This window comes from Lepisma saccharinum, chromosome 28 (genome assembly GCF_977018435.1).
Source record: "Lepisma saccharinum chromosome 28, izLepSacc3.1, whole genome shotgun sequence".
Taxonomy (NCBI): Eukaryota; Metazoa; Arthropoda; class Insecta; order Zygentoma; family Lepismatidae; genus Lepisma; species Lepisma saccharinum.
Window position 1 is genome coordinate 18,958,155 of NC_139256.1, and position 27,472 is coordinate 18,985,626.

Genomic DNA, 27,472 nt, shown 5'->3' on the forward strand with positions numbered 1-27,472 from the left:
TTAATAGTACATATTAAATAAGAATGTACAAACATGAAAAACCGTGCAGACTAGTACATTTCACAATTCCACCACTATTTCATTTTGAATGTCCAAGGACGGATATAGATAAAGAAATACACATGTAACCCTAGAGGACCAAATACATTGTTAAATAATAAAAGGATATTGCAACAATAACAAAATAAAACATTAAGTTCTGTGGGTTGGCAAATACAAGATATTTTTCTTCATACAAATTGAATTATTGATTAAGAAAAGTTTTCATCAAAATGCCTCTGAATTATTCAGGTACAAACAAAATATTATATAATGAATATTATTATTATTTAGAGATGGGACGATATGAAATTTTGGCCGATACCGATAAAGTACCGATATAAAATTTACCGATACCGATAACTGATATTCTACCGATCCGATATAAAATTAGAAATGGTCCTGGAAGAACCTGAAAGGTTCATTGACCTCCTTAAAAAATGTGTGTTTCAAAGATACTGCAGTGCAAGAGAAATTGCGTATTTAGACATTTACTTTTTAAAAAAGTAGGGCATGGAGATTATCCATAAAAATTACAACATCAATGGCAGAATTTTGCACTAAACTATCAGATATTTATCGATATATCGGATCGGTAAAATAATCGGTAATTTTACCGATAAACCGATACACCGATATGCCTATATCGGCCGATACCGATAGAGTACCGATTAATCGGTCCCATCCCTATTATTATTATATTCATGAATTAATGAAAATGATAACTAAAGTTGATACTTGTATTCCTTAACATAGGTCTGCATTTTTTCAGTCACAATTATTTCTCATTTTAATGATTATCTACTATTTAACAGCAAAGCTGATAGTACATATTGGTACTGCACTAATGTCAGGATTCACTTTTAAACCACAGATTCACTGAGACAAAATTCTTTTCCACGAAAATACAACGAAATGATTTTCTCAAGCAGGGTCCACAAATGACATTGTAGGAAGCCTATGAATTGCATCCCCTTAATTAGGTTAATATGGACAACAAATCATTTATGAAATACAAATGGGAAGAATTAAAAATGAGAGAAATGCAAAAATTGCATCAGCGAGAAAAGAAAGAGACACATGAGACTTCAGCGTATGTCTAAAATGAAATCAGAAATACATAGTACACGTGAATTAAACAAAGGAGCATCTCTTTGAAACGGAGCACAATGTTTTCATACTCCACAATGAAGGTTTGGTATGGCAAAAATTAATACAGAAAAATGGTCATCAAAACTGTAAAAATAAGTATCAGAGGGCAAGCAAACTCTTTCAACCCATCTCTTGCTTACGAGCATGTAGTACAACACATAGTCAGTATTAAAATAATTTGATAGCTTTATAGAGTTAGATGCAACTATTTTTCAGTAGGGCAACTCTCCTATTGCTTCTATGTACAAAAATAGTCACTTCCTTACAAAATGTGAGAAATATTAGAAAATATGTATTTAAAAATAAAAATAGATAACAAATATACAGATATTACATCTTCAGTTTGTACATTACTTGCAGTTATATCCTTCAATACACAATTTTATTAATTTCCATTATTTCACTGTCTTCCTATTAAGAAATGTATTGGTAATATATAGTTGATTACTCTTGTACTGTGATAATTACAATATTCCTTATGTGTGGATGTCTTTGAAAATGATTGACATTTATAAATACAGTCTCTGCTTTATTGCTGCACTACATACATACAGCATTTGTGCTTTTAGCTTCCTGTATTCATATTTTGTGCTGTTATTAAATAAATATTGATAACACACCAGATTTGTAAAGCTGCCTGATTGGAAAGAAATAGCATATTAGTGCATTTTTATATGAACGTACAGGTGGAAATATAAGTATCACATTCAGTTATTGACGTTCAACATTTCAGTCTATAATATAGACAGACAGCCCCTGCAGCTATCAATGAATAAGTACAAGGGGAAAAGATTTTCTTGTGATATGAATCAGGAATTCATGATGAAAGTTGTGCGAATTACTCACAAATTTAATATAAATATATTACTAACTTACATTTTGCGAGTATGGATCTAGGTAACTCCTGCGACGTTTTGGGACGCAACTGCTCCCTTCCTCAGGCTGCTCACGTTTAGGTTATGTGTAAAACATAACCACGTCGACCTCTCCATAGGTACAGTATATAGGATTGGTAAAAGATGTGTGGTTAAAAACAATAAAAATCTAAAACCCATTACAGGTGCACCTCATACTACCATGCTGTTTCCCAGGTTAGAAACTGCTCCTTGGAATGTTAAAACTTTAAAACTGTGAATAGTCACGGCCTGCGTGTGCTGCAGGAAGAAGCATGAATGTTCGGTGGGGAGAGCACGACAGGGATATAAGGGAGGGAGTTCCCAAGATGGGACTCTCCGAACATATCCTTGACGAAAGCCATGTAATCGCCAAACAGAAAGTGCTTAGGGAAGAGGAAAAACCTATAAGAAGGAATGTATATGAAGGGTCGTATATATGTAAGGGAAGATAGAATAAATTAAACAGGGATGATGGGAATATCGATGACATGTGGGGGAAGATGTTCAAGAAGTGGGATGGGAAGGAATACGTAAAAATAGGATTTAACGTAACCCCGGAAGTAGCACGCCAAGCTCAAATGGAAGAGGAAATCTCGCTGGACTTGACATGAACTGGAATGGAGGAGGAGTGGGGGGAAACAGAGGGGAAATAGAGGGGAGGCACCCGACCTCGTGCTCTACGAGGAAACTTTGGAGTAATACAATTGCAGCACACGTGGGCTATGACTATTCAGTTTTAAAGTTTTAACATTCCAAGCAGCAGTTTCTAATCGGGGAAACAGCATGGTAGTATGACGTGCACCTGTAATGGGTTTTAGATTTTTATTGTTTTTTAACCCCACACCTTTTACCAATCCTATATCCTGTACCTATGGAGAGGTCGATGTGGTTATGATTTACACATAACCTAAACGTGAGCAGCCTGAGGAAGGGAGCAGTTGCGTCCCGAAATCTCGCAGGAGTTACCTAGATCCATACACGCAAAACTTAAGTTAGTAATATATTTATAATAAGATATGAATCAGGTCAACCTATACACGTGATACTTAACATGGTTTAGCATATTACTTGGAAGCATTATGTTACATGATAAAAGGTAAAATGCTGAAGTATAACCGGGTCATTGAAAATGTGAAGAGCAAGACAGCTAAAATAATGCATGCTGAAACTTACCTGGGCTATTTTTCCCAAAACGTCTCAGTTTATAAGCTCAATTGTTACTTTAAAATACACTTTAAAAATCACAACAGGTTAAGAAACAATGCCAAGATTCTTAACACTTACTCGACACTCTGGAAATGTTTTCAATAATAAACAACAAGATCAACAAACAATTCATACTATTTGTGTGGAAAATATAAAAGACTTCTATGGTACATAGTAAAGAAGTAAAAACATTAAAAAAGTGATGAAAGTCAACCAGGTGCTTAATAACATTGCAAAAGTAATGCACTTCTCAATGCACTACACCAGAATCAACCACTCTAATGAAGCAACACACACGCTCCATATCAAAGCAAAGTACGAGTACACACTCATCATCCATATGGTAATTTTCACAGCCAGTGGTGAAATTTCTATTCTGTCATCTGTAAAAACAGTGAGGAAACATCAAAATGACAACAACGTTTACAACATTCATATGTGACACTTTATAACATAATTTTAATATTATCAGAATAAAAACAATATTAGAATCTGATTCACAACTACTGGGAGCATTTCTTAAACACACTCACTTGCAATATTCACAATTGCCTCAGAAAGAGAATTTGTGAAGATTGTGCATCTTGCATATTTAACAGGATATCCAGGCATAAGTGATTGAATTCAAACTAAGACTTTGGGATACTCATATCACCAGTTTTGGTTCAGCCCTGGTTAGAAAGCTTTGTTCTCCCAATTTTCTTTTTTAGAATTTATCTTCATTTTACGAACTGAAAATCAAAATCAGATCTTTACCCTGACTCATTCTCATGACAAATGATATTTTCCTACCTGCCTTAAGTTTATTCACGGGCATCCAAAAATCATTCAAGGAAATTTGTTTCCTAGTAAGGGTTTATTAACAAAGTTTATTCTCATCTGAGGTGTGTAGTGTTCAAAAACGAGTATCTGAAAAAGTAAAAGAAAATTACATATGAACAGAAAGCAAACATTACAAAGAGCCATCAGAAAACAGGATTGGACCAATATGAATTTTTTGCTGATACAATTAGAGAAACAATATAATTTACCAATTCAATACAGTGTTGCAAACCTAGTTGGTTTTGTATTGCAAATAGAAACTATATGTTAAGATATTTACTTTATTAAATTTGCAAAATTGTAGTACATGTGCTATACCTTGATGTTCATAAAAAACAAACAAAATTACTGAATTTTGCACTCAGAAATATTGGATCAGTACAATTGTTGGCAAATTTTCTGAGAGACAAACGAATCCAACAATGCATGCTTACCTCATTCAGATCTTCATTCAAAAGTGGAGCAGGAATGTAGAGTGTGTGTTGTGGGCCACAGTTCATGTAGCGCCCAATGTTAAATCCATTCACAAATACCACTCCCTTGCCCCATGAACTCATATCAAGGAACGTGTCACGAGGTGTCTCACTGATGTACATCCTGAACTTCTGCAGACATGGGCCTACCGTGCATTCCCGCTGCCTCCATCCGCGTAAACTATATGAACACAATTTTAGATGATTAGTACTCTCTCTACATTCCAGGGGAATTAAAACGTGGGAAAACGTAAAATCGAGGAAACTTTTATAATACTTTGCTATGTTGGGACCGCCAAATTTGAATGTATATTGCGGGAAAATGTAAAATCCGGGAACGTAAAATCGGGGTTCCACTGTACTACATATTCCAAAATATGATGTAGAAACCTGTCGTTTATGTTGGTCCAATGTATGGTATACATATTACAGTAGGGATGGGCTGATAAGAAATTTTTGTTGATACCGATAAAGTATCAAAACTGAAATTCTACTGATCCGATATAAAATTCCAAAATGGCCCTTGAAAAACGCCATTGGTTCATTGACGACCTTAATAAATGTGTGTTAGAAGATGACTGCATGCAGAAGAAGCTACATATTTAAACATTTACTTTTAACAAAAGCAGGGCATGATGATATGTTTATAATATCCATAAAAATTATAAACAAAATGGCAGAATATTGAACTAAATTATATATTTATAGTTATATCGGATCGGTAAAATATTGGCCGATACTGCAAGAGTACCAATTAATCTGTCCCATCCCTATTACAAAGTAGGGTCCTCTTTATGCACCTTCATCTCGAGCTGGAATTTCAGAATGTCATCCCGGAATTCAGCTGTCAAATATTGCACCTTTGACTTTCTACTTAAATTTGGCTTCTTGGGATTCTCCTGGAACACCAATGTTGGTGATTCTCATCCATGACCAGCTATGTTAGGGCGTCTACCAAAATAATAGCTCTAAAATTCGTGACTTTTCTTGGCCTTTCTTTCTGTTTTCTTGACTTCCCTCCCTATTTCCTAGAATTTATTAATAACCCCCTACTTAATTAAGACAATTAACAAAATATATATTTTTATTCAATGAAAAACTTCTACCACAAGGCCGGTTAAGATGAAAACTGAAAGTGTACTTAACAAGAGATTTAGACTTGCTTTAATTATTAACCTTTTGAGTCACAAACATCCATGCCCAGGCCAGAATTCGAACCCGGGACCCCTGCCATCGTAGCGCGATGTGCTAACCACTCCGCCACGGGGGCCGGTGGTCGGTAAGTGTGGTTAGATTGCTTGCCTTAAGTTAGAAAATAAACACACATTTCAAATTCTGAAACATTTTAAATGTAAAAAGTACTAAATAAGCACATATTTGAAAAAAAATCATATCATTGATTGAATTTCAGTGAAAATATTGGAACATTCCTCGGTGCTCCAGTAAGCCAACCATGACACCCCAGCACACCGTGGCGTACACTTTGGGAACCTCTGCACTAAATGTAACAAAAATAGCAGAAATTCTTGACCACAAGCATTTCTTGACCTACCTGTTAATTCGACTTTTTCTTGACATTCTTGACCGGTAGACACCCTGAATGTAAATATTTTACTCCCCCCCCAAAAAAAAACATTACACTAACAGCACCTTTAAATATCGTGTATAATTTCTTAGCATAGGTCAACACTCAATCATCCGTGCATGCGGAATAATCCTATGACGCACAAGTCATGGCAACTATTTTATTTCACAAGAATGTGGAACCAGTATGTAAATTTGAAGTATGCAAATGGAAGGAGGCAGTGCATGGTGCTGTGGAACGTATGAACAATGCAGAATGTGTAGGAGGTATAAGATAGGGAAGCCAGCAAACATCCTTAAAGATACTATATATGTTTACAAGTCTGAAAGCATAGGAGCATTACAGGAACTGTGGTAGGACACTATTCTTCACATTTTCCACCAGTTCCCTGTGGCATTCTCTGGCATTTCTCCCACGATGAATGGTTATTTTGATACACAAATGCTGTTACGACGGTTTGTGCAAAAAATGGAAGAACTTTTAATTGTTACTATTTTCAAGCATTGGTACTGGCATCAGCATTGGTTCAAAGTAGTCTTGGCGCAATCACTTAATATTCCTTCTGCAGCATGCAGTAGAAATGACACCAAGAATAAACCACAGCAAGAATATTAAGTGACACAATTTAATTGTTCATAAAATATGTTTTTGATAATTCAAAGATCAAAATGCAACATAAAAAAAACTAATCACTTACTCATATAATTAAAAAGGCAATAACTTTGAAATTATAGCATAGTAATATTACCTTTTCACCCACTGTGATTTAAATTGAAGAGCAGAGATTTTCCAATCATGTAGCACTCGATCGTTTAGTTCCACTGTTGCATTTACTAATCCCTTGTACTGCAGAAAATCTTCTGCGTGGCCAAAATTAACTCTCCCCCAGTTTTCAACAACAATATCAAGTGTGTGTTCTCCAACTAATTCTGGATCAAATTCAAATATTGAATTCCTGAAACATGAAAAGAATACTGATACAGCAACAGAAGTATAACAGAAACATATATCAATGTTTTAATGTCTAAATTTATCTTTGAACTGAGATGTGCAATAAATAAACTCCCAAGTTTAGGGACGCTGAAGTATCCTTCAGTTTGTCAGTTTTATACACACACACAAACATACACATACAGTGTTGCAGTCTCTAAATTTTCACAGGGTATACGCTACTTTGTGAAAAGTTAAATGGAGACCATGTTTACGTTAACTTTGGATTGCGTTTCCACTAAATACGGGGGTTAAGTCATAAGTCATGGCAACTATTTATTTTCTCGCGAACAGGGGACAACACTTAAAATCAAAGTAAGATAAACGTTTGAAAGTGTATGGAATGTACTTTCGAAAGAAGCCACCAGGTGGTGTATGTGAACAAAGGTGGGGTAATAAGCACGCACTCAAGTTCAGTCGGTGAGTGACAGCGTTGGAAAATGGAGGTCGTGAATCAGGGGAAACGTTCTTACGTTAAAATAGCAGTTCTCTGTGGCACAAATGCACAGAAATGCCATACAGAGCTACGGGAAGCACTGGGTGTGCATGCCATGCCCTATCACCCTGGGTGAATAATTTGAAGGTTGCTAAACAGTGTAGTTTTGTGTACTTGTTTGATTGATTGATTGATTTGTTGTTTTAAGTCCACTTTATGCACAGAAAGGTTAATCGGGACTGGGCCTACAGTTTAGAGTGGGATCCGAACCACTATGTGCCTCCACCGGGTATCGAACCCGGGACCCCTTGATTACAAGGCGACGACGCTACCACTGCGCCATCGAGGAGGCTCCTTGTGTGTACTTGTTGTTCATGCCATAAAAAACACTGTTGTCCAATGTCCTGTGTTCTGCCTCTTCCCTACAAGAGTCTCCTGCATCCAGACTTAATCTGGTGGCTTCATTTGAAGGTTCATTCCATACACTTTCAAACGTATATATTAGATTTTCATGTTGTCCTATGTTCACGAGACAAAAAATAGTTGCCATGACTTATGACTTAACCCTCTTATATGGATGAAATGTTGAGACTTCGTATCAATCCATAGGATTGTATGTTTATTTTATTAAGTTTCTCTGAACGCTTCAAGTTGACCAGGGCATTCACTTGTTTTTCTCTCAGCTGTCTCAAGCCTCTTAGGCATGTTTACAATGCATTGTGTTGTGCCATGCAAACCTCCTGAGCATTCAGGAAATAGGTAACACTTCTGGGTTTGGTGTCAGCGGTTTGCATGGTAGCAATTATAATAAACACGATTCGGCGATAGTGGAAGCACGCTTTGGTCAACACTTAGAGAGAAGCTCACAGAGGACTTCGCTATTTTCGATTCAGCTCAGACACTTCAGTTAGACAGGTAATTATCCTACACCCAGCCATGATACAGGTTCAACGGTTCACAAAACACAACGAGTGTCCATTGTCTTTTCAGTAGTTTAATTCCTTTGTGTTATTTGTACCTTTCGCATGCCAAGCAATAACTCGTCATGTCAATGACGAGTGGTCTCATCAAGAGGATGAATGATGAGTAGTTTACATCACCCCATCAGTTAACTGGTTCAGATCCCTTCATTCTATAGAATGACACGTGGTGGAGTGCTTGAGGCCTTTTCATTTTTCGAAAATGAAAAGAGTTGCAATTAAATTTTTAACCAGTTTAAATTCAAACCCACCCTAAAATTTTGCTCATTTATTTAGTTTCGTTAGTATGTCCTTGCCATATTTTATTTTGAAAATACATAGGGCTTAAAGCTTTTGCATTTATGGGGGGAGAAGAAGTTATTGGTGCCATGATAGATGTCGAGCTTTCACCTTGCTGATGAACTCGACGAAACATTAGATCAATTGTTAGATATAGCACGAGGGACTACAAGTTTTAATTTAGATGTCAGCAGTCCAGCTGCAAGTTCCACCCCCAAATTTAAACGTAGCCCAATTTTAACTAGACGCCTTCAGCGAGAATTATTGGAAAAACAGAGATGTGAACCACAAATTAGAGCAACAGGATCAGGATTTTAGAGATTTAAACCAAACACAATTCGCAACAATGGCTCAGTCGCAGTTTGTTCCCCCAACTATTTTAGAGGGTATCCCATTTCAGGGGATAGCCGGGGAGGACGTTTCAAAATTTTTAGATAAAGTGGATAGCCTTGCCATATTAAATGGATGGAATAATGCCCGTAAACTGGAATTATTTCCAGCCCTTCTGGCCGGGCCAGCATTACGATGGTACCAATCCTGGAAAGATGGTACAGACAATCAGGAAGTTACTTACGAGGAGATACAGAAGAAATTTAAAGACGAATTTACAGGGTCCTTGGATCAACTCCAGATCGAGGAGCAAATTCGATATAGATTACACAAAGAAACTGAGCCAGTTACGAATTATGTTCGGGACAAACAATTACTTCTACTCAAGGCAGACCCCAAAATGAGTATTCAACAACAGATCAAACAGATCATATTAGGCTTACAGGTGGATTATATGAAAGATATCCACCATAAAGAGTATGAGTCCGTGCATGGGTTGCTTAAAGATTTAAAATCCTTTGAGAAACTCCAATTTTTGATGAGACAGCGCAAGCTGAAGGAATTGAGGTATGAAGAGCAAAGAGAGAGTTTATTCTCTCCTTTGCATAATCCACCAGCACTTTCGCAACAGCAGCAGATTTTACTGCAGAGTAACAATCTGGCTACTGCTGAGTCAGCGCAAGCGCGACCCACTTCAGACATTGAGGCAAAATTTAAAGCATTGCAAAAGGAGGTTGAGCAACTAAAATTATTTAACAATCCTCACAATACCAAAGCTCAAGTCCAGGCTCAGGAAACTGGTCTGGAAGCGAGATTAGCCAGTCTCACTTTGAGATTGAATAGCATGGAGGATCAGAAACAGAACCCTGGCACCGACTCATCTACTCCAAAACAATTTAGAGAACCTTATTATAAGGATAATTATCAGTCAAGTAATACTTATAGAGGCTCCTATCGGGGTAATAATAATAGACGACAATTCAATAGGGGGTACAGGAATGGACGTAATAATAATGGTAACAACTCAGATCGCAATAGGCGATACGGTAATACCCAACAATGGCGAGGACGTGGAAACTTCCGCGGACAGAACTCGCGGGGTTCCTCGTCTTCAACAGGGCGAGACCAGGAAAACAGGGAAGAGCAACGGGGGAGACCACGCTGCTCAATTTGTGATTACCCTAATCACACAGCAGCCACTTGTTTTCAGAACACGGAGGCTTTAAACGAACAATGACTGCCCATAGAAGAGACGTATGCGCAGATTTCGTTGGCAAACAGATATCAGTCTCTACTTTCCCCTATGAGGAATTAATTTATATTAACGCAGTATTAGGGGGACAACGTCAGAGGTTTCTCGTGGATTCCGGAAGCCAAGTATCCGTCACCAGTGATCGAGGCATTCCTACAACCGCCAAACGTTTCAAAATTCATACGGCCATAAGGGGAGTAGCCAAAGAACAGATTGAAATTAAAGAGATTGTCCTATTAACTTTTGCAATAAACGGCCGCAATTTTACCCATCCTTTTCGGATGATTCCAAATTTTGAACATGGGACAATCCTGGGAAACGACTTCTTAAGAGCTCATAAGGCAAATTTGGATTTTGATCAAAATCGACTCACATTGAGGAGATTTGGTACTCCTCCGCGAAACCAGTTAAGGACGGAACACCGAAAGACCTTTGACATTTCCATAAAAGTTGCTAATCTGATCAGGGATTTATATGTGCCGGAATTTGTAACTTCCAGACAAATTAGAATCAAACCTAGATCTCATTTGTGCATTCCTGTTAAATTGACAAATTCTAGTAATCAAAATTTAACTTATTTGGAGCCAGATTTACAGTTTCAAATGGACACAGGCTTAATGGTGCCTCGAGCCATTGTAAATCCGGAGTCATTTTTAATTTGGATTACTAATCCAAATTCTTACAAAATTAAAATTAGGAAAGGGGCACGTTTAGGTACCGCAGAGGCATGGCAAAATCCAGTACCAGCTTCACGTCATATTGCAGACGACGAAGGACCTAACGTTATGGTGACCAAGGAGACTGGCACCGTGACAAAACCAGTGCACGACATTACTAAATTTGACATAAATCCAGCATTAGAACCCGATCAGAAATTGCAACTTAGACAATTATTAGAGCAATATGTAGATGTATTTTCTTGGTCTGAGCAAGACATTGGTTGTGCCACTAATTATACGCATCGTATAAAGTTAAAGGACGATTCGGAATTTCACGTCCCAGCTTACCCTATACCAGTTCACCTGCGTAAGGAAATTAACCAGCAAATTGACAACTTGCTAGAAGCAGGGGTCATCAGTCCTACAACATCACCGTACAATTCACCAGTTTTTCTTGTCAAGAAGAAATCAGGAGCTTATCGCATGGTGCAAGATTTTCGATTGCTGAATGCCAGGTCCGTTTTCGATGCAGTTTCTATAGGAAATATCTCAGAGATATTGCACAATATGGCCGGTAAGAGCTACTACTGTAGTGCTGATTTGAAACAAGGATTTTTTCAAATACCATTAGAAGAACAATCGAAAAAGTACACTGCCTTTACTATACCAGCCAGGGGACAATTTGCGATGAACTTTACACCCATGGGACATGTGACTTCTCCTGCGGCAATGACCCGATGTGTTCAGCTCGCTACAGCGGGGATGAACGACAATAATTTCGCCTTTTATATTGATGACATGTTTGTTTTTGCCAATACATTTAAGGATATGTTGGTCAATTTAGAGAAAATGTTTCAATGTTTACGATCTGCCGGATTGAAATTGGCTGTACCTAAATGTTCATTTGGATACTATGAGACAATTGCCTTGGGCCACAATGTGGGCAAATATGGCTATCGTATAAGTGATAGAATATTGTCATCCATTAAGAATTATAAGGTTCCCACCACCACGAAGAAGGTTAAAATGTTTTTAGGTCTTTGCAGCTACGTGAGGAAATATGTCAAGAATTTTTCTGATATTGCATCACCATTACAGGGTTTAATTCGCAAAGGCAAGAAATTTACATGGGGTCCTGAACAACAATCGGCGTTTGAGAAATTAAAGGAAGCTCTAATTACTGCACCTGTTTTGTTACCATACGATCCAGCGAAGAACACCAAGGTTTTCACCGATGCTTCATCTCATGCGGTCAGTGGCGTATTAATGCAGCCCAATGCAGAAGGAGAGTACTTGCCATGTGCGTACTGTAGTAGAACATTGACCGACACTGAAAAAAGATTGAGTGTTATTGAGCAAGAATTAACAGCAATTTTATATGCTTTCAAATCATTTAGATTTTATCTTGTTGGGCGCCATTTTGATTTATACACAGACAACAAAGCAATTACGTACATTAGGACATCCCGTAATTTGAGCTCAAAGCTTCTTCGATGGAGCAACCTTTTGGAGGATTTTTCATTTACACCAATCCATGTTAAAACTACGGAGAATATCGCCGATCCCCTCAGCAGAGAATGTGGAGAAAATGTAGCGGATGGCAACACTGAAGAGGACATTCCCGAACCCAGGACACTTACTTTATTTGATGCAAGCACAGATGTCGCAGAACATCAGAGACAGGATTCATTTTTTGGCCCAATTATTAAAGTTTTGGAGGACCCAGACAGGGACGATGGAACATTACCTTTACACATTCAGAGGCAGGTCTATCATCATGTGTTGGAAGATGGATTATTGTATAGACAGCAGAAATTAGGTGCTACTACCAAGAAATTATTATGCATTCCCATGACGTTACGTGATTCTGTGATTGAGACACTCCACGCTTCACCCATAGGAGGTTCTCATCTTGGATTTACCAAGTGTTACAATGTGGCCTTACCAAGAATTTATTTTCCTAATATGAAGTTATTTATACAGAGGAAAATTAGGGAATGTATAACATGCCAGCAGAATAAACGCCGTCCAGGTCTACCAGCAGGGGAACTGTGCACTTTTCCCGCACAGAAGCCATTCCAGAGGATTTGTCTGGACTTTTCAGGTCCATATCCTCCTTCATCCAATCTTCGTCATCGATACATAATCGCTGCAACAGATTTTGGGACGCGCTATTTAATAGCCAAACCAGTTGCGGATTGCACGGCCAGTACAGCAGCAGAATTTGTGTATGAAGAGATTGTGTTACGCTACGGAGCCCCAAAGGATATCTACACGGATCGGGGATCTGCATTTAAATCTAAGCTTTTCCAGGAACTTGGCAATAAATTGGGAATAACCATCAAGTTTTCACCAGTAGGTCTTCATAACTCTATAGGTCTTTCGGAACGTAACCACGGCGTCTTACAGAGTATAATGAAGTGTTATGTCAACTCAAAACACACTGATTGGGTCCAATATTTACAGCCAAGTGTATTTAGTTATAACACTACCAGGAATCAGAATTTGCGGTATAGCCCGTTCTTTTTAGTACATGGATTCCAACCTACTTTGCCCTGGGAGCTTGCATTACACACACCAAGCTGTGAAAATGTGGAGAATGATGTACGGTTCCGAGTATTGGAGAAAGCAAGAACCAATGCTACGGATAACTTAGCAAAACGACATGTTGAAGTGAAGAAATATTATGATCAGAAGAGGAAACAGATCAAGTTTCAACCAGGCGATCAAGTATTAATTTTTGACAGCACCCAGAAAATTGGAACCGCACGGTGCTTTTCAGGTATTTATAAAGGCCCAGCCACAGTTATTCAAGAAGAGAATCCCAATACATACCTGGTGGAATTCCAAAACAAGCGCGGAAAGACAGTAGTGGACTCTATTGCCGTCCAGAGACTCAAAAAATATTATGCGCCAGATGACGGTGAAGGCGAAGAGAATTTGGCAGGTGAAGATGAAGATCATCAAGAGGACAACGCGGACTCACGCGCGGACAATGGTCACTAAAATTGAAAATTTATATAAGTAACAGATTTAACATTTTAATTTCACTTGCGTGACATAATAATAATTTATAATAAAATAGCACTAATAAAATTAATAATTAAAAGCAGACTTATTATTTAATAATGTGCTTTAGGCACAAAAGTTTTTGCAGTATGTAATAATACTAGCTCAGCGAATACATCACTAGAATTTTTTTAGTTACTCTTCAGAAGAAGGTATATGATTATATTAGCAAAGTTTATTTTTAAGCGCCAGTTATGAGAATATTTATATTATATGAATATGTAGACGTCGACGTCAAGATTTTATTGCGCTCCACTAACAAGTATTTTCCTTCGGATATTGGATAGCTACCGATAATCCTGGAAATCCATTCTGCCATCGCAGAATGATTATGAGTAAACCACAACGGTTTTAGTTTAAAGCTTTGCCACAATAATATGCTAAGCATATTTTAGAATGAGTAGAGAGAATTAAAGATTCTTCAAGTTTTAGTGATGTTAGTATTTTAATGCATTTAAAGATTGCATAAATTATAATTATTATTTTATTTCAGGTAGTCAGGAGTAAATTAGTCTCAATTTTTTTTTTTCCTTACCTTGTACCTCAGTACGGTTCGATTGATTTTAAGTTTTTAAATATAAAGTTAACACCTGAAATAAGATAAGTTTGCAGTAAAATTCAAAATAAGATAAGTTAAACAGTGCTAATAAATTTAGAGAATAAATAAATTATATTAAATAAATAAATTACGCAGATAATTTGAGCCTAGAGTCAGAAATAATTAAAAGTTGAGTTAAATTATCTACTAATTAAACTAGGCAGGCTTAAAGTACGTGTTAGTTTTGAAGAACTGTTTGTTTTGATTGCCTAAGCAACATGAAAATCATTGCGATTTTAGTTATTTTAAACGGATTTCTTCCATACGTAAAAGCTTCTAATTTTATTTATCTGTTGAACAAGTCCTTTGACTATCCTTATAATATAATTACAATTTTATTATTAACAACATTTATTATTAGTATTTTTATAATTTTCATAATTTGTTATTTTCAATGTCACCGCAAGAAATCTATTACTTATGACCATGAGTGTACCAACGAATTACCGTTAAGCAAACTTAATGATTCACCGTCCATTGACCAGATTTACGACGATATTGCACCGATTGTTGAAGTGGTACCATTGAAAACGAGTCATCCGCCACTGCCGCCTCCATTGCCTCAGTCCATTATTATTCAACCTAGGGTACAACAAGAAGTTCAAGATGTATCCAGAAATAGTTTAGTCACTAAAGACGACAGTATAGATTTGCCGAAGAATATTTTATCCATTAAAGATAGAGTTCAGAAATTTGCCGTAAGCAAGGATCCTAATTTTGTTCAAAACAGTCGCAAAATGGAAAGTGAATTGCCTATTTCACACTGTGTTCAGCCAGTTGTAAAAGTTAAAGAGTTATTTGTGAATCAGTCACCAGTAAAAGTCGAGAAAGTTTCAAGTGTTATTTTAAAAGCAGAAAGTAAGCCAAATTTTCAGGTTCCCGAACCTGTTGTATCGTTCACAGACCATATTTTTTACGACTTCACATTCGCCTAGAATTTTTATATTACTTACGATTTAAATTTTAAGTATGATTCATTTTTTACGTTTAATTGTACCTTATGCAAGGTTTATTAGTCATTTAGTTTGCTAACAGCTTCCCAACTGTTGTTATTTTACAAGCACGGAAGTGTTCAAGTAAACACGCTGTCACAAGCGCAACGAGGTTTTTTCTCCAATTTATTACGTCATTTCAAAGACCTTGACTTTATTTCGAACTCCCGCAGCGCTTACTAGACTTTGTTCGTAGTAATTTAAAGTTTTGTAAACTTTAACGCGTCATGCTGGTGATCAGCGAATCATGGCGTTGCATTTTTCTTCCTCCGCACCTTTGCTTGTTGCCCAAAGCAACGATTTTTCGTTCGCTATCCCGAACGGAACCCGAACTTCCCCGAAGTCGCCGATCACGCCTGTCGCTGTAGAGAAATCAGTTCAGTCCTTCCAAGCGACTACGAAGAATGCAATCTTGCACAATTTAGAATGTCTGGTATCAGCGAATTCCTTTTCTGCACTCCAGCGCTCCTCCGAGTACTTTGAACACGCTGGAAGCTCAGAAAACACTTAGCATTGAGATTATATCAGCCAGGGGCGGTCGTCCATTAAAATTTTATGGGATCAGTTTAGTTACACATATAGCCATCAGAATTTGATTTTTACGATAGAAGTTCATGTAAACAATGTTAGGGATATTTTTTGCTACATAAATAATTTTTTCCGTAAAACGTCGCATTTATGCACTTCAGACTATTCACGACCTATAATTTTCAAAGGAACAACAAGACGAATTTTTTTGCGTTTTTCTCGCAAAATTTTCCCGTTTTTCATAGAGATATTTATAGTAAGTAAGTTTTTTGGGAAATCGACGTACATTTGGTTCAAATCAGGATAAAGTCAAACGAAATTTTGATAAAATTAGGGAAATTTTACAAAAGGGCAATTTTAGCACTTTATGCACTTAGAGTAATCAAGATTCTTAGCAACATGCCAAGGCTAAGCCTCGGTGATTGGCACAGGCATGTGCAGCAAAAGTCGCCACGGCATCGTTAGCCTTTCCAAATTTAAACAGTGTGGTTTACCACAAATGTTATAACTTGAGAATTTATTATTATTATTAATATTTATTATTAGGAAATTTAGCTTATTTACCCAATTTGCACCTTATTCGACAATGCAGCAATAAATTTATTACTTCTTACTGATTAACTTCATGTTAATGTTAGTACAGTAGGTAATAACTATTAATTTCTATTTATATTCTAATATATAGCATAACTATTCTCTATCTATTTTGTTTAAACATACCTAAGGGATTGACACACCATTCTTATATGGGTCAAGTATACCTTTCCGCGGCGGGTCTGCTTACACGACCAAGTGATTTGAGGTATACGGCGGACTCAAGAAGTTTTGAGTGGATACATTTCTTTTGTTTAAAGGAAATTTGAAATTGAGAAAGTTTTTCATTAATTTTATTGTGTTTCAAATTTGAATTTCACCTTTTTAATTCCCTGATGCTATATTTGTTACCACCTGGAGTTTCAACGAAACTCAGAAGTAGCATTTAGAACATGCTTGCAACACTTATCTTTGTTTATTAATTCTACATTTTGTAATTTTGAAGTGAAATCTATTACTGACAATAAATTATTTCAGTTTATTAGGACACGTAATGGTATTTTAATATCAGGTTCAGGTCAGTTTATTGTCATTCAGAATTTGAATAATAATTTGAACACGCACAGATCAATTCAGCTTAACGAAGGGGAATCTTTATTTTTTAATTATCAGGATTTTTCGCAAATTATTGTGGATCAACAAATTTTACACACAAGAATTTTAGCTTTCGAACAAGTCAATATGAAGGAAATTGAGTTATTACCTAATATTCCCAAGAATTTATCTGATTTCACTATTCCCCAATGGACTCCACTTGAACTTGCTTTAAAACAACTTAATCAATCAATTAGTAAGAACATTTCATTTAAAGAATTAGTTTTAAACCCTTTGCCCATGTCGATATTAGGTTTTGTTATTTGGAATGTGTTATTAACCGCAACCCTAGGATATTATTTTTATAAGCATCATCAGCTTGCAAAACAGATTAATTTAGAGCAGCGCAGTAATAATTAATAGGTTAAGGCAACACATTAATCATGGACATTAATATTTTAATTACGGTTGGATATTTTATTTAAATTTTCCTTATTTATTTTCAAAGAGTTATGGCAATTATTTTATGTATTTATTTAATTTATTTTATTTTGATGAGACAATTTAATTTAATTGTAAAGAAAAGGCAGTGGAAATTAGTTGGTTTTGTGTACATGCATACTTGAATTATATATACCCATCCTATTGCAATTTCCTTTCTTTGTCATAATTTTTCCTTTTAACCTAACCTGTCTATACGGAGCGCCATGGACAAGCAATACCTACACCATCCATGGGCATTTTTTCGTGACGGACATCCGCAGGCAGTCTATTACCAGGCAGAAAGACTGATTACCATTCTACGAGGGAGACATGCAGACATTTTTAAGTATTACTTCAAGAAGAGAATCGTCACCACCAATTTGAGGGAGACATGCAGACATTTTTAAGTATTACTTCAAGGAGAGAATCGTCACCACCAATTTGAGGGGGACATGCAGACATTTCTAATTACTACACGGAGACTACCTTTTACAGGAAGGATGTAGTCAACCATACATTTCCCAGTATAGCGGACTATACATTATCAACAACACCTAGTGATGGAGCTAAATAAAATTCCCCTCCACACTGTTTGCAGTTAAAACAACAACTTTTCCCCATCTCCCAAGTTCTACGGGTAATTTACTACATTTTTACATTGCCCCAATGCAGTCAAGACGACAAGCAATCCAGAAAGAAGAGGAAGCAGAGAAAACATACATTCTACAACCAGCAGTTCTGGTCACAAACAATAATTACAGAATTGTGCTACAGTGTTTCTACACATACACATGTGAGCTTCTATCATGTGTATCTATTTGGTCATTTGACATGCATTATGGGAAACAGTACTTTTCCATAGTCCTTATATACATTTTCAGTTTTGTGTCATGCATAAGAACTAGTTTTATATGCATTTAAGTTTACATTATACTGCAAGGAAGCGACAAGCATCAGTGGTGTCAATTGACCAGTGCATCAATTAGTGCATATTTTTGTTTTAAGAAGAAGCTTTTTATAATGGATATCCAATTGCACATGCAAGCTATAACAAGCATAGCTACAGTACTTTCAAACATTGCAGACAGTATGCTTTAGTTTTATGCAAATGTTTTTTTTCCAAATAGTTAATTGTGTTTCACCAATATGGTACATAATTAAAAATACAATTGCACATTGGACATTTTCTGATATTTTCAATCAGAGTAGACAGTTGATAAAATACTGCAAGATTATTTTTTTTATGTGTGTGCAGACATACAAAGGTATTCACCAAGCCATATATATGTATACAGTGTACAGATTAACGTAGAAAAGAAAATTGAACGCTATAATTAAGTTTTACCAGCGACAGTTATCAGTGTAACCAATTATATACATTGAATAGTGTATAATACTACCTTGGAATGTGCAACATAGCCGTGCAAGTTCATATATTTAACGATTTTAGGAGTGCAGTGGCTAGGTAGTTCGTAAATCATACGCACTTTGATATGATCAGGTTTTCACACGGACAAAACAGTGAGATGTGACAATGTTTTACATGCTTACTTACGTGTACTTACTTGTGCATCTTTTTAAGGTTTTTCTATGTGTTTGAAGAGTCTATATCAAGTGGAAATATACATAAACATTGTGAATTCCGTTCCATATAGCACGACGCTCCAACCGCTTGCCTCGCGGAACACACAGAGTCGTTACCGCGTGGCGAGACATCACAGACTCTTGACTAGGAGCAGGTTGATGAGCAATTATACATAATATACATTACGTACACGCACATGTGCTACATTAAGAGTTTTATCGTTTAACGACATGAACTTTTGTGATTTCTAGTCCTATAATAGTATATATTATTGTTTTTTACATCGTATAAACATACGAATTTGTTAGTATTAAGGGTATTATTCATTTTAGAGTTTAGGGAATAATTTTTTTTTTTTTTTCATTCAGGCTACGGCAAACAACAGATAGTTATGGTGGATTTTTTTTTTTGTATATCTGGTTTTTTAAGAAAATATATGGAATTGGCGAACCTGAGTCATGTCAAGCTTTGCGATTTGACTTTTAAATTTTCAAAGGAGAAAATTTTTCTTAGGAGGCGCGAACGTATCAATCCATAGGATTGTATGTTTATTTTATTAAGTTTCTCTGAACGCTTCAAGTTGACCAGGGCATTCACTTGTTTTTCTCTCAGCTGTCTCAAGCCTCTTAGGCATGTTTACAATGCATTGTGTTGTGCCATGCAAACCTCCTGAGCATTCAGGAAATAGGTAACACTTCTGGGTTTGGTGTCAGCGGTTTGCATGGTAGCAATTATAATAAACACGATTCGGCGATTCGGCATCGAGGAAGAGCTCGATGGCCAGGGAATATAGAGGTGAGACAAGCTGGGAAGTGACTGGACTTTGGGAATTGAGTTGGTAGAGAGAGGAGGTCAGCAAGACAGGAGGTCGATAGTGGAAGCACGCTTTGGTCAACACTTAGAGAGAAGCTCACAGAGGACTTCGCTATTTTCGATTCAGCTCAGACACTTCAGTTAGACAGGTAATTATCCTACACCCAGCCATGATACAGGTTCAACGGTTCACAAAACACAACGAGTGTCCATTGTCTTTTCAGTAGTTTAATTCCTTTGTGTTATTTGTACCTTTCGCATGCCAAGCAATAACTCGTCATGTCAATGACGAGTGGTCTCATCAAGAGGATGAATGATGAGTAGTTTACATCACCCCATCAGTTAACTGGTTCAGATCCCTTCATTCTATAGAATGACACGACTTTCACATGGGACTTATTCGATACATCAAAATCTCAAGTCATGGAAATTCAAACTTCTATTTTGGTTTTGATAACAAAAGGCAGTTCTCAATAAGTTCACTGCAGTTATGTCTGAATTAGATAAATAAATATGAATGAAATGAGTAGGTAGTATACGCATTGTAGCAGAAGCTAATGAGTACGATTAACTGCAGGGTATATAGCATATATCCTGACTACAGCCATGCATACATTCATGCACAAAAAATGTGTGAATTCTCACCATTTGTACAAGACTGTACTTTTGACAATAGCTTACATAATTATTTTGCAAAATTCATAACAACGTTTTCACTGAACAGGGTATCTACCAAAATAACAAATCCAAAATTCTTGACCTTTCTGTCCATTTTCTTTACACTTCTTTTTCCTTTTGAACATTTTTTAATCACCCCCTACTTAGGTATAGTTTTCAAAATTAAGAAAATACATATTCTTATTCAATGAAAAACCCATACCATAAGGCCATTTAAGATGACAACTGAAGCTGTACTTTAACAAGAGATTTAGACTTGCTTTAATTATAAATGCACGTAAAAATTAACGCTTCAGACTTCATCCTGGATGGGGAATGACCACATTACTTTAATACTTCACACATATAAGAATGTAATTCTTAAGAAGCAGAGGAAAAATCTTAACCACAGCTCAATACAATTTTAGATTTCCAAATATTCACTTTTATCGAATCCCAGTACAGGTATATAACAATGTTAAGTTCGCTATACTGTAAAAAATAATAGCAAAAATTATTTACCACAAGCATAATTTCTTGTTCTTTCTTGACCTAACAGTTGGGCTGAAAAGTTCATAGGCTAACATAGTAAAAAATATTTTTTTGATAAAATTCGATTTTATTATTCAATACAGTTGCCTTTGAGGGCGATACAACGATTATAGCAGTCATACAATTTTTCGATGCCATTTTTATAGTACGATTTCTCTTTAGCCTCAAAATAGACCTCAGTTTCGGTGATTACCTCTTCATCAGTGCTAAATTTCTTTCCAGCGAGCATTCTTTTAAGGTCTGCAAACAGGAAAAAGTCACTGGGGGCCAGATCTGGAGAATATGGTGGATGGGGAAGCAATTCGTAGTCTAATTCATATAATTTTGCCATCGTTTTCATTGATTTGTGACACGGTGCATTGTCTTGATAAAACAGCACTTTTTTCTTCTTCAAATGGGGCCGTTTTTTCGTGATTTCATCCTTTAAACGCTCCAACAACGCTATGTAATAATCTCAGCTATCTCGATCAACTTCACTTTACGATTATTTAAAATTATTTTGTGGACTTTTTTGATGTTTTCGTCGGTAACAGCCTCTTTGGGGCATCCACTGCGTGCATCGTCTTCGATGCTCATTTCGCATCGTTTAAATTTAGCAAACCACTTCTCAACGGTTGATTTTCCTGGTGCAGAGTCCGAATAATGTTTATCAAGCCAAGCCTTGGCTTCAACAGTACTTTTTTTCGCCAAAAAGCAATGCTTTATTAACACATGAAATTATTTTTTATCCATTTTTTCACAATAACAAAAGCTGCTTCACTCACAATGCTATATCTCACGAACTAATTATCCGGCAGCTGTGAAATTTATACACGTATCTTTTGAAGGTTAGTACTAAGTAAAAATCACATGGATTTAATTCTAGTAACGCCATCTATGAGTCAGCCTACGAACTTTTCAGCCCAACTGTTACATGTTGATTTCTTGACATTCTTGACTTGCAGACACCCTGCTGAAATGAAACCTAACTTTTTAAAGTAAACATTTAATTCCTCTTCACAGCTTCTTACCATTGGGTCCAAAATCCAAAATTCTCAAGATCTCTCACACCCGTGAAAGGCTGGGAAACAAGCCGACCATCCACAATGATCATGGCGACATCTCTGATTCCACCTCGAATTCTCAGTCTCGAGTTTTTCCTAAAATTAACAGTCTTCCTGTAAGCAATATACCCGTAGCTCTGTCCATTGTTATTATTGATATTTATAAGTTCCATGGGTGTCACTTGAGGAACAGACACCTGATCTTTGGAATCCTGTAAAAGGAAATAGTTTAACCAGGAAGATTAGTTCAAGACAAGACCATTTTTGCGACATAAAAAAAATACATTATTATTAGGGGTCGGTATCGACCAATAGCGGCAGTTTCGGTATTTGAAAGTATCGATTAGAATTTATTTACCGATACTTTTCTGGCATCTTGGTCTATAACTGTCCCCGCAAAAATGCTGAGCGATACTTTCATGGGGTCTAATTATCTTGGAAATTATTCTAAATTTGAATATTATTTTTATTTTGCACCAGTTTTGTGTGAAAAAAAGTTGTTTTTTTTACATGTAATTTAATATTTAGATGTAATTATGAAATATTTTGAAGCAATTTTTTTAAAAAATGATGCATATAATTAGAGTGGAATACATACACCCTAATATTAATCAATATTTTCAACAAATTGGTGAGAGTATCGGTATCGACTCAACCCTAATTATTATTGTTATTACAGCACTATTACTATTATTGTAATTGTTATTACAAGAAAAAATAAACTATTATTATTTTTTTATTATTTAGGGTTGGACAGATATGAAATTCTTTCTCGATACCGATAAAGTTCTAATACTGTATATAAAATATACCTGTTCAGATCTGTTCCCTGAAGAACCTGAATGATTCATTTACCTCACCTCGTTAATTAATGTATGAGGCAAGTTCAGAAAGTAGTACCTGAATGAAAGAAGTTAATTTTATATTACACCAATGTAATATTGACAACATTCATTGCACAACTGATTCCTTTTTGTTAAAAAATCTTAACCATTATTATAACTGTATCTTTAATCAAACTAAAAATAAATTCCTGATGAATGTCACAACAAAAATCTGTGTTTTTATGCTTGTAATAACCGTAGACTACAAGAGAAATAATGAAAGAAGTTAGCTGAACAAAATCTTTTTACTCTGTGAAAGTACATATCTTGAGATATGTTCTATGCTGCCAGTTCATTGGCAGACGGATACTGTGTTAGCAGAATGATACACAGGCAGCATACTTGCAAAGTATGAGTCAGTTGTGCATGAGCTTTTATGCAAGTTGCAGCATGATAGTAGTTGTCTAAGTGTTTCTGTGGGCAGTCAAGACGAACCAGAAAATCGAGAATTCTGTGAAGTGTGAAGTGAGAGCTGTCATTCACCCAGCCATCAGCCACGGTCTCGCCCCTGGCAATTATCAGGTTTTTACAAAATGGAAGGTTTTTTTGTTGTTTTGTTTTTGGAAGAAAGCACTTTGATAACAACAAAGAGAGCCAGCACATGGTAAACTGTATTTCTCAATGGACTGGCAGCAGAAGTGTGCGACAAGGAAAAAAAAAACTTGTCTCCTGGTACGATACATGCCTCAATGCAAAGAGTGCCTATGTAGATAAATAGCTCAGGGTACGTACTTTCAGAGCAATAGCAGCTTCTGCCTATTCACACTAGCACACCCAAATAAATCTTTAATGCAAATCATTATTATTATACTTATTCAGTGAACTCTATCTCCTTCAACACATCAAATGTTCCCATTCCGCTTCATCAAGAGGTGGTGGAGAAGCGTACAATCAGTGATATCAACCCACGTAGACCGAGGTGCGCTCACACTATGCAAGTTTTGCTGCCTCTGACGCTGTTTGCAGCAGCCTTGTAGAGAACGCTGATTGGGTCTTTTGGCTTGGGCACCGTGCCTGGGGATTTTGCAGCATTAGGAAACCCATGAACACAGTGGTCGGTGTGTTAGCAGCAGCAGTCGTGCGCCAGAATGTAGTGTTGAAAAGCCACTCCATTCAAGACCGTATGATGGAGTCGAGGCAACCCATACATCATTGCAAATTGAGGTATTTTTTTTTAGAGAAGGGAAATTTCGATGGTATTTTACCCCTCTCAGCCTGTTCCTAGCATGGCAGGGGTAAGAAAGAAGGGGTAGGGGAGGAAGGCGACAGAAAGCGAAATTGGTGTTTTAAGCATGCCTGGTATTGCCTTTGCTTAATGAATCTTGACCAAAATAAACTCTCACTGTGGCGTAGAAGTCGAATTATAAACTTGCGTGGAGGGAGCATACATTAATCAGTCAGCTGTTTTGCATTGTGTGCCTGTTACTGTGTTGCAAAATTGTTTACCGTTGTCAAAAGTTTGTTCCTATTTCAGTGCAGTGTTTGATTTCATGATGAACGGGGAAACTGTACATAGTGAAAGCAGACACTTAATATTTAACGTTGTTGAATTTTTGAAGGGAAGTTTGCTACAAAGCATGCAGTGACTGAAGTAATATATGGATAAAGCGGAAGGATAGGTACAATTCTGAAGTACGAAGCAGGGCAGTGTGGACTGAGCGACTACTGTTATTTTCTTTAAGCTTTATTATTCTCTTGATTTTGCCTGATTTTGCTTGGTTCGGTCAGTCGGTCATTAGAAATAAACAAGGGCAGATAGATTACAACTGCTTTCCTCAATGTGGTAGTTGGATCGGCTTCTTTGGTGTATGCCAATGTTATAATTCTCCTTGTTCATCAGTGGAGTGGGTAAGGAAAAGTTCATGAAATATTTTGCAAATAAACAATAGTATTGATATTGTAAATCGATATTTCTATGTTTTGAGTAATTTTGTCAGGATACCGAATGCTGAATTACATATAGCACAATAACATCCCTCTTCTCATGATTGGCTGGAAAATTTCTGAGATATTTGAAATTTGTAAAAAAAATCAATGTTTCAAAAAAAATCCTGAAATATAACTACGTCATAACCTCATTTTCAGTGAGTGTTGATCATATCTTGGAGGTTGCCAATACATTTAGCATCATTATGTACACAAAAACAGGTAAGAGTATTTGAGAGGGGTTAAATAACACTTCTTCTGGACGCGAGACTGAAGTGCACACCCATAAAGCCAGACCACTAGCCGCCACTGTTTCAGAATAAAAAGGTTTTGTTCAACTAACTTCTTTCGTTCCTTTTTTCTATTAACAAACAGGTAGTACTTTCTGGACATGCCTTGTGGTCATCTGTTACCAGAAGATTGCAATGTGTTTTAACATGAATATGAAATATGTGGATAAAAAACTTCTTAGGTTATGTGCCGGAACATTCTTGTTAAAAAAAAACACACAAAACCAATAAACAGCCTGACATGAGACACTTCAAAAGTTTGTCCGAGCTTTTGACTCCATCTCGGAGTCATCATCAGGACTGGTCGAGAGACGGTGAAGAAGATGGAGTTTAGGTTCCAATGATGCTACTTGCATCATCGAACCTGGGTCTCTCGCATGGTAATCACATGCCCTAACAACTGCGCTTCCACGGCTCGAATAGAATATGTACTTAGGCATTTACACCAACAAAACCAGGGCATATGTATTAGAGCTTCCACAAAGGAAACAGTTAGCACTCTCAACTTTGGTACAAGAAAACAGTGCAGATGGGACTTACATTGTCCATACGCAAGCCAATGAAAAGCATCTTGGCAGGGCTAGGACAAATATCACATCAGTATAATTAATGGTAATCTTGCTGATACACTCATTTGCCTGCAACAGTCAATGCCGATAGAGGAGCAATTAATTTTGCTCTATCTCTGATATCATTCATTAAGGTATTAAAAATACACAAAATATGCTCAAACTGTTACGTCATCAGAATGAAGGGAATAAAAATGAATATGCAAATCAGGCTACAGATTGAAATGAACCATATTCAAGATAGAATTTTTCAAAGAATTTAATTCTAGAACAAACAATATTTTCAATGTGTAGCTAAAACTTATTTACCTTATTCAACATTCAGCACATTTCACATGCATCTTTCATGATTTCACAGAAATAATTTTGTTAACAATTCCTCAGGAAAAACCTTTGGCCACTGCGAGTACAATTGTGTTAATTCATTACTGTTGATGTCAGGAAAACTGCTAGTAGCAGCTAAATGCAAAACTCCTTGTATAGAACTTATTACGCATTTAATAAAACAAGCATTAACATTAAACCTTCCACTACCAAACAATTAATAAAAATACAGCAAATATCCTTAAAAGAAAACATATCTTGATGCCTTGATGCAACTTACCACTCTTTTAAGAAGATCCTCTATGGTTAAATGTTCTGCAACATGCACCGGAGGGTATGCAAACTTGAGACTCTCTGGAGGCTGTTCCGGAGTGTGCGTAACCACCTTATTAAATTTTGCTACCAAATGTTTTGTAAAGAAATATTTGGCTGTGTAGTCTCCAGCTTCACTCAAAGGAGCATCGTAATCTAAGAGAAACAAAATATGGCATACTGTGTCAGTCGTTTTACAGTTATTTTATGTAATAAAAACAGAATAAAGCTTGACTTATGCCACACTCAATCATCATCTTGGCATGTTGATTGTTTATATTCCAATATTTAAACATATTTATTCACTTGGCTTCTTCAAGGATATCAAAACAGGTTTACTTATGCATGTAGGTGGCAGAGTTTAAAAAATATCAGACCAGGTATCCATAGGAAATAAAAAGTTGTAGTACTATACGTGGAGAGCTAGGTTCGATTCAGAAGGTGGGAGGGTGGATGATCTAAGGTCAGAATTTTCCGGCCTTGTTCCTGCATAAAAGAGCTCTGGGGGTCACCCAGCCTCAAATCAATGGATACCTGGGGGTTAAAGGTGGCTGGAGTGTGGTACTGATCACATCACCTCCAAATTAGCCCCAAGATCGAGAATGTGTGGAATTCTACTG

At 36.6% G+C, this 27,472-nt stretch overlaps 1 protein-coding gene across 4 annotated transcripts in view; it reads right to left on the minus strand.

Moving 5' to 3' along the window:
- Window positions 1–3,048: 3,048 nt before the first annotated feature.
- Window positions 3,049–27,472, minus strand: part of LOC145980709 (beta-galactosidase-1-like protein 2) — an 83,070-nt gene continuing 58,646 nt past the window's right edge. For 3 of the 4 annotated variants that reach the window (XM_083113775.1, XM_083113774.1, XM_083113772.1), the window contains exons 9-14: window positions 26,821–27,008; window positions 22,515–22,759; window positions 6,922–7,128; window positions 4,550–4,769; window positions 4,086–4,202; window positions 3,049–3,676 (exon numbers count right to left, since the gene is read on the minus strand). In XM_083113775.1, the coding sequence (XP_082969901.1) occupies window positions 4,122–4,202; window positions 4,550–4,769; window positions 6,922–7,128; window positions 22,515–22,759; window positions 26,821–27,008 (941 nt within the window). In that variant the 3' untranslated portion in view covers window positions 3,049–3,676; window positions 4,086–4,121. The remainder of the gene's footprint in view (window positions 3,677–4,085; window positions 4,203–4,549; window positions 4,770–6,921; window positions 7,129–22,514; window positions 22,760–26,820; window positions 27,009–27,472) is intronic. The other variant, XM_083113773.1, reaches the window with a different exon arrangement.